At 33.2% G+C, this 9604-nt stretch overlaps 1 protein-coding gene across 1 annotated transcript; it reads left to right on the plus strand.

The window, feature by feature from the left end:
• Nucleotides 1-1534: 1534 nt before the first annotated feature.
• Nucleotides 1535-8611, plus strand: LOC143631595 (uncharacterized). Its single transcript, XM_077100309.1, has 3 exons — nt 1535-1920; nt 2264-2501; nt 8432-8611. Exons 1-3 carry the CDS (start codon nt 1535-1537, stop codon nt 8609-8611), a joined length of 804 nt encoding a protein of 267 aa, XP_076956424.1.
• The last annotated feature ends 993 nt before the right edge of the window (nt 8612-9604 follow it).

Raw genomic sequence — 9604 nt, forward strand, 5'->3', positions numbered from 1 at the left:
TAAAAATCAGTTTCTTACAGCCCACAACTCATACCGAGGCTACAATATTCGAATTGGTTGTTAGTTCCCTCAAACAACGCGCTAGACATCACAATTCACAAACTAGTCAACTGAATACTAGTTTTCAAGCTACAATTAGTTGACCAATCAAACGAACACCAACGCACATGAATTTAATGTATGTTATATGGGACATACCTAGGAATATTGTGGTGCAAAAACCTTAGCCGAAACAACCCCTAAACTGCCCAATTGGACGGCCACCCGGTAAGCCTGAAACAAGCGGTTTAACGATCAATACGCGATGTATAAGGATGGTTTAAGGTGTAAAAGACTAGAGGGGACATGGGACTAACCTTGAATTGAAGTTTTACATCCTAATCTTGCCTGCAAAAAGAAAAACGAAGGCTTGGGGGGCTGCTCTAATTTCGATCGGCTGCTGGAGAGGGGGGGGGGGGGGGGCTAGGGTTAGTTTTATGTTATAATATGAAATGTTAAATTCCAGCCCCTCAATTAAGAAAGATGTAGAAACTTGAATGAAAAGTTAATTACTTTAACGTACCGGAAAGATGAGAAAGTCACCAAGGAATGTCGGATAAATCCCAAGAGATGTACATACTTTACATGATTTAAATCATTAATCGGAAATTAACGGGCGTTACATGAATGTAGTTAGTAACCAGTGGTAGTGCCTGCTACCCCTCAACTTTTCGTCGATAGTGTAAATATATTTATTTTTTATGATTTTTTTATTTCGTTACTCCTGAAAAAATACGACGTTACCCCTCTTTGTTTAAATCCCAACCAAATAAAAAACGAAAACTAATTAAAGATTTAAAGCCCAAACCAAATAAAACGATTGTTCGTTGTTCCCTTATACTTGGACATTTGGTTTAGGCCGGCATCAACATTCAACAAAATAAAGTTTCACTTAGTCACTGTGCACCCCCACGCTGCCCTGATCCCTGCTGCCTTCCTCCGGTCACCGGACCTCCACGCTGCAGTCGAGTAGCCGATGGTCGTTGATCCCTAAGTCCATCTTCAACGGTTTGACTTCTACATGTTCAATTTAGGTATTATTCTACTTTTATTTAGAAAAGTAATTGTTTAGTTTGTTTATATAAATTGTTAGTTTGGAATTGTTTATGAGGAATTGAATATTTTAATAATTGATTATGATTTACTAGATATTTGAATAATGTAAATTCGAATTAATTAGGGATTTAGATTTTATTTATAGATTGGAATTGATTATGGATTTATGGTTTTTGTTTCTTCGAAAATTAGGGAGCTTGGAATTTGAAATGAAAATCTTATTAGCAATTATTTTAAACGAAAATATCAAGAAAATAATGATATCGATCCAACACCAAGTTAAAAAAAATATTCTATAAATACGGTAAAAAAGAATTCGGTTATTGTATAAAGTACGGTAAAAAAAATATTCATTTACATTGTATGAAATACGGTAAAATAACTTTTTAAGATCGTTACCCATGAGATAAGGGACAAAAAAGGAAGTTTTAGGGATCTTATGAGGTGCACGAATGAGGAGGAACGAGTGGGATTGAGGGAGACTAACAAAACAACCAAGAGAGAGGTGAAGAAGGCAGTGTCAGAAGCAAAGAACACGACATATAAACGGATGTATGAACGCTTAGAAATAACAGAGGGGGAACATGTTATGTTTAAGATTGCAAAAGCCAGGGAGCGTAGAAGGCAAGATCTAGAACATGTGAAGTTTATAAAGGATATGGATGGGCATGTACTGTTTAAGGAGCAGAACATCAAGCTAAGATGGAAAACCTACTTCGAAAACCTTTTAACAATGGGAGAGCTTACCAAGAAGAATATGACTACACAACCTTTCAACGACAACAACCGAATAATTGCTACTGCCGACGAATCACACGGGAAGAGGTGCAAACTGCGCTCAGGAGGATGGGAAGGGCTAAGGCGGTCGGCCCAGACAACATACCCATCGAGGTGTGAAAGTGTCTGGGAGAAGAAGGAGCCATGTGGTTAACTACTTTGTTTAATATTATCCTCAAATCTGGTAAGATGCTAGACCAATGGAGGAGTAGCGTCGTAGTCCCTATCTATAAGAACAAAGGAGACGCCCAACGTTGTGGTAACAACCGAGGAATCAAGCTACTAATCCATACTATGAAGCTATGGGAAATAGTGATTAAGGTTAGACTTAGAAGGGAAACTCAAGTTACGGTGAACCAATTTGGCTTTATGCCGGGGCGTTCCACTACAGAGGCAATGCACATCATAAGAAGATTGAAGAAAAAGTATGGGAGAAGAAGTGCGACCTTCTTATGGTGTTTATTGACCTAGAAAAGGCGTACGACATTGTGCCACGCCAAGTGCTTTGGGACTGCATGGAGGGTAGAGGGGTCCCGAGGAAATATATAGAGATAATTATGGATATGTATGCCAAGAGTGCTACAAGTGTCCGTGCGACAATGGGGGACACTGACCTCTTTCCCATGGAGGTAGGCCCCACCAGGGGTCAGCGTTGAGCTTGTTTCATTTTACAGTAGTCTTGGCGAGTTGTCAAAATCGATTCAAGAGACACTCCTGTGGTGCATGATGCCCGCAGACAATATTGTGTTAGTTGCTGAGAGAAAACAAGAATAGAGCACTGGCAAACAACCTTAAAGGGAAAAGGTTTAAGGATTAGTCGCACCAAAACGGAGTACCTCCATTGTGACTTTGGTGGAGTACATGACAACGAGGACATCCAGATCACCATTGAAGGGCAAGTGGTTCCGCAAGTAACGAACTTCAAGTACCTAGGATCATTTGTATAGAGCGATGGGGAGTTAGACAGTGGCGTGGCCCATCGAGTTCATGTAAGATGGTGTAGATGGAGAGCAGCCACAGGTGTATTGTGCGACAGGAGATTCCCAAATAAACTAAAGGGAAAGTTTTATAGGGTCACGGTTAGACCTGCAATGTTATATGAAACAGATTTTTGGGCCATCAAGAAGACACTAGAGTGGAAGATGGAGGTAGCAGAGATGAGAATGCTATGATGGATGTGTGGGCACATAAAGTTAGATATAATAAGAAATGGTGTGTTTTTGGAGAGATTAGGGCTAGCTAACATATCGGACAAAATAAGAGAATGGAGATTGAGATGGTTTGGACATATGAAGAGAAGATAGACAACAAATCCTGTTAGATCCGTAGAAAACATTACTATAGAGGAAATGAAGAGTAGAGGCAGACCTAAATTGACTTGGGATGAGAGGATTAGGCATGATTTGTTAGACCTAAACCTCTCTGAGGACATGGTTGAGGATAGAAATTATTGGAGACGTAGAATTAAAGATAATGATTTTTAGGGAGAAAGCATTAACTTAGGGGCTTCTTTTTACCTTATTTTTGGGTCACACGCCATTATGTTATTCTCTTTTCATATATATATATATATATATATATATATATATATATATATATATATATAGGGGAGGGATATTTTGAGAACCATGTTGAGTTTTAAGAACTTAAGAACTCAATTCTAGGCCACACATTTAATTAAATGGATTGGAATATGTGGTTGAGATTAAATCTGGCAAAAAAGTCAATGTAGAAGAGAGAACAAATATGTAAGTGGTTACACTAACTTTTACGTCCGTTACACATGTGTAAAAAGTCGACTCGGTGCGTAAAAAATTCTGTAATTTTTTTACGTGTATGTAACTTACATATATTACGCATGTGTAAAAAAAATTCAAAAAAAAAATCGTTACACTGAGTTCTTTCGAGTTCTTAAAACTCAAAGGGGTTCTTAATTGAAATCTCGCCTATATATATATATATATATATATATATATATATATATATATATATATATATATATATATTTTTGGGAGTTTATCCTTACTATTTCAATATATCTATATATTATTATCATTATTGTTACTAAGTATTATTATTAATTATATTACTGCTAAACTTGGATTACCTTTTATATTCTCCCACACATATGACTTTTAGAGGTGAGGGTCTCTTCGGAAGTCACCTCTCTATTATATTGAATAGAGGTACGGTGTGCCTACATTCCACCCTCCCCAGACCCTACTTATAGCTTTTCTATTGGTGTGATTTTCCATTGGGTATGATTGACTAATTGATTCCATTTCATAGGTTAACCAAACATGACACAGGAATTGTAATGATCAATTTCATTCCCTTGTTCATTCCATTCTCTCATCCATTCTATTCTATAATCCATTCAATTCCATTTACCCCTACCAAACAGACCCTTAGGGTTTTTCTTTCCCTTTTTGTTTTGTGTCCCTTGTTTATTTATTTATTTTTTGGTCATATTTTCTTCTTGCTTTAAATTCAACCTAATGTAATATGTTTAAGTATCCATCTATTTATTTGCAAGAGATAAATGATATACTATTATAATATTTATTTTTACATTATTCTATAGCATTTTAGTATTTATCACTATTAGCAACGCTTTCATGTATCTATTTAATATTAAACTATTGTTATTAGCATTATTATAGCATATTAATTTGTGATATTTTTCTTTGCTATATAGAGGTCTAGTGTTGCACTTATGTTTTTTTTCCTATACGGCTCCATACAAATACTTTTAGAGCCGGGGGTCTCTCTGGGAGCAGCCTCTCTATTATTTGGATAGAGGTATAGTTTTCCTACATCTCACCCTCTCCAGACCCTGTTAATAGCTTTGCTATTGGCGGAATTTTTACTGGGTAGGATTGTTGTTGTTGTTTAAGTTAATAAACACATAGGTGAAGCCGGCTAAGAGTCAAGGATGCCGGCTAAATAACTATAGATGTAGGCTAAGTTTAGCTGTCTTTGACACATGCCGAATTTTTATTAGCTAAAGTGGGCTTGTTTACTTTTCACAAAATTCCGTGCCCATAAAGTGGTGGCTAAGGCTTAGCTGGCTTCGCTGACGGGCCACTTATTTACAGGACAAAAACTGAATGATTGGATGGATGTGGCCTGTGGGCTAATTTAAACATGTATATTTTGAAAATTTTTGGATTAAAATTATTTATTTTGGTAATTTTCTCTTACATAAAACTTAGTTCTATTCTATGGGTCAGGTACTCAGATTATTCTACAAATGAGGACAAAAATGCAAAAAATGAGAAGGATTTACAGAGCCATAAGAAAAACCACTAAAAATAATGAAAATTAATAAAAAAAAATCATAATTCAAAATTGAATAAAAAGCGAAAATTATAAAAACACAAGAATGTTTCCACCATCTTCGTCGTTCACAAAAAAAAAATCGAAAAGACACAATGTTGAGTAAAAAAGATTATTGTGTCTTTTTATTTATCATTGTGCTTTTGTTTATTTTCGTCATTGTGTCTTTTTTTCTTGAAATTGTGTCTTGTTTTCTTGATATTGTGTTATATTACTCAACATGGTGTTATATACCACATATTGTGTCTTTTTTTATTATTGTGTTGTTTGTTCATTTTCGTCATTGTATCTTTTTCGGCGGCATTTTGTCTTTTCGGTATTTTTTTTGGGACGAGGATAACGGGGGAAACATTTTGGTTTTTTTAAATTTTTTTATTTATATTTTGAGTTATAATTTTTTATTAATTATTTTAATTTTTTTAATGGTTTTTTATGTGACCACAAATTCTTCTTACATTTTTCATTTTTGTCGTTTGTCTATCTCTGCATTTTAACTTTCCCTCTATTCTATTACTTTTTAGGACATATGGGGTCGAAACTACTAATAAACACAACATTTTTTTAATAAACTCACTCTTTTACACCCGCACACAAAATAGGCTTATTTTAACCATATAGAACTAGTTTCATACTTTTGAACTAGGTTAATTTGAAAACTACCAAAGGTATTGAACAGCCACAATCCACAGATTTTATATAACTCACTCTTTAGTCTCTAAATAAGAAAGAAACAAGTAAGGGGGATGACGTTCTGTCCCGTTTGGAATCCGGTAATGTAAATTGGTTAATGGAAAAACGACAAAATTTCGGTCTACTCAGTGGATGCTACGTGTGATGCCCCTTCTTGATTGGATTGACATGTAACATAACAATAGAAGTCAAACATCTTTGAATAATAACTTAACAAGTGCACTTTGTATTACGAATTCTTGGAAGAACATATTTATACCCGGTGTAGTGGGGGGAATCAGAGCATTATTTCAGGGTAGCGGAATTTTTTTTACTGCGATGTGTTTTTGAAGAGGTTGTCGGTGCAAGGTTTTTACAATCCGTCAGTCAATGCTTTTGGTTTTCAAACATGGGTGCGCCAACACAAATTTCAAACAGTGACTAATCGAAGGAGAAGTAGAATAACGAGAATGTCGGTCTTTGATTCTTAGGGAAGAAGATATTGCAGTTTGTACACGAAGGTTAGTCGATTTCTTGATTTAAAAACAGTATACACAAAATTAAACGAAAGATATTTAATTGCTTATAATTATATATATAATTAAAACCATGAAGATGACGAATATTAATAAATTTTGTAAAAATGTTAATTTCTTATAACTTGATGTGATACAACAAATGACAGTAATAAATATAAATCAGATAAAAAAAATGTTTACATAAGATTTTTAATTTAAAATAATAGCATACTTTAGTTCAAAATTTTGTACTTGAGAATAAACGTTAAAAGTTTTCGTTATTAAAATTAATCATCATATTTTTATGAAACATAAGTCATTGAGCCTTAAGTTCGTCATTATCCTAATTTCCATGTAACGCTAAGACAATAAAGCATGGTTAAAGATGATGAGAAGATCACAAATTCATCTATATCGATACTAAATATCTTTGGAGCAATGAGTATGCAAATAAATCTATAATATACATAAATGAAAACCCTAAAATCCTAGGTATCGCGATGTGGTCGCTTCCCTCTTTTATGGAAGCCATCAGATTGCTTGATTTTTAAATGTAGGTCTTTCATTGATTTAACCCAAATTCTTGGGTATGGGTTTTACCAAAACCAGATAGCTCTTAAACGGGTTATAACATCTCATCAAATTAAAAATTAATCTTACCAATTTTTTGATATGAAAATCCTATAAAATAGGGATATACTAAAATTTAATATCCAATTTAAAAAGAAAAAGATATTATTTATAATTAATAAACAATTTTATAATAAAAAAACATAAGCGGGTCATGGGTCACCAAATCCAAATAGCTTTTAAACGGGTTATATCATATCATTTATTTATGAAACTATTTCATCATCAAACTCTAAGTATATTATTAACTTTCTTACAATAAAGAAAATTAAAATTCAAAAATAAATATAAAAAAACGAAAAATGTAAAATAACCATTCTCTTAAGCCATCAGATTGCTTTATTTGTAAATGAAGACTTCTCAAGCATTTGACCCGAATTCACGGGTAAAGGTCTCACCAAGCCCAGATAGCTCTTAAATGGATTATAACATCTCATTATATTAAAAATAATCTCATCAAATATTTGATATGAAAATCCTATAAAATAGGAATATACTAAAAATTAATATCCTATTTTATTAAAAAAATATATTATTTATAATTAAGAAATAATTTTATAATATAGAAAATAAACGGGTAATGGGTATCACCAAACTCAGATAGCTTTTAAACCATATTATAACATATCATTTATTTGTGAAACCATATCGTTATCAAACCTCAAGTATATTAATTATTAGCTTTCTTACACTAAATAAAACTAAAATCCAAATATACATATATAAATATTAAAAACGAATAAGGTAGAACAGCCCCCGTAATACGGAGGATAAAATCTAGTTATTATTATAAAGTAAATGAGCAATGACCATGCAAATAAATTATAAAGTTACCTTTGGAGCAATAGCCATTCAAGAAACTAGAAAGGGGTATTATATAAATTTCTTTTAAATACTTTGAGACCAAATAAATTATAAAGTAAAATCTGGATGGCCTAAATGAAACAAAAGAAATTAATTCCTTATAACACATGAGCTACTCTTCTGCTTCATCTTCTTCGCTGGGCTGCCTTCAAAGTTCAAATACATTCTGAGTTATATTCGCCGCTCCATCTTCTTCGGGAAACACAGGGGAAACATAATATAATCTCAGTGGTAAAAAGAAAAATAGAAATTCCAGTATGCTGGAAAAGTTGAGGGGTAGCGGATGCTACCCCTGCCTTTGCCTTCCATCCGTCCCTGACCCGGTGGAAACTATAATCCTACCATAACAATGTTTCGCTAAAACAACGCAAGACGTCAGTTCAATTCTAACTAATTACAGCATTTACAAAAACTATTTACTAATTACACTCTACCAACAAAGTTTAATTAACCCTTAATAAACTAATGAGATCAGGATTAATTCCAATAACACGGGCCAACATAGGTAAAAAAAATTTCTAATTATTTCACTCAATCAGTTACTATCAATCCTGTTTGGCGATGCCATTCAGGAAAAGGCAATGTGTGGGATAGCTTTGTCTTCATGTTGGTGGTTATGGAAAGATAGAAACGTGAAGGTGTTCAAAGCTGAGGTAGTTGGGAATTGGGATAGAGAAGATCTTGGTGAACATCAAGGTCAACACGCTTTTATGGATTAAAAACCGAGCGAGGCTGCAGAAGAGCTAGAGCGGAACAACTAGTGTATTTTTGTGTTTGAGTTTGTTTTAGGTAAGGCATCTACCCACATGGCATCTGTTGTTCGTTAGGTTATAATAGTGGTTTGGTGTGGGTTTTAGCTTCTGGTTACAGCCCTTGTTCAATATATAATCCATTCAAAAAAAAAAAAACCTATAATAAATCTAAAATAAAGAATGCTACCTGGAAAAAGAAATTAATTATGAGTACTTGTTTTTGCATATTTAAAGTAGGATCACTTATGTAGTATATAAACTATAAAGAGGATATAAAGAGAAAAGAGAATTTAGGGCGCGTTCGTTTTACAGAATTGAATGGAATTATTTAGCGTGTACTAAATGTTTAGATTACATCGAAACAGAAGTCAAGAGCAAAAGAAATAAATACATGTTGGTTGTAATTTGCATAGGATTTGGATTTGAAAGGAATTGGATTTTGATTATGAACATTCCAATAGGAATTGAAATTTGAAGGAATTGAAATCCAATTCCAATCTTTTGTGTTCATTTGACAAAAGAATTGGAATAGTTTTTTTTAACGAGGATAACGACGGAAATATTTTAGTTTTTTTTAGATTTTTTGTTTTTTATTTATATTTTGCGTTATGATTTTTTTTTTTTTTTTTTTACTTTTTTAAGGGGGTTTTCTATTAAGATAAAAACCCCTCAAAAAAATATTCAAAAATAACAATAAAAAATTAATAACTCAAAATATAAATTGAAAATAAAAAAAGTATAAAAACTAAAATGCTTTATTCGTTGTTCTCGTTTAAGAAAAAAAAACTCGAGAAAAGATTCCAACGATTTCACTTGAAATCCTTCACATTTTGGAAGGATTTAGAATCCCTTTGTTTAAAAGAATTCGAATGAATTGAATTCCAATTCCAATTTCAATTCCCTGACAACCGAACACACCAAAATGGGATTAAGATTCCAATTCCAACGAAACGAACACGC

Source organism: Bidens hawaiensis, unplaced genomic scaffold, assembly GCF_021521415.1.
Source record: "Bidens hawaiensis isolate Kalapana, Puna unplaced genomic scaffold, B.hawaiensis_p1.1 tig00006109_1, whole genome shotgun sequence".
Classification (NCBI taxonomy): domain Eukaryota; kingdom Viridiplantae; phylum Streptophyta; class Magnoliopsida; order Asterales; family Asteraceae; genus Bidens; species Bidens hawaiensis.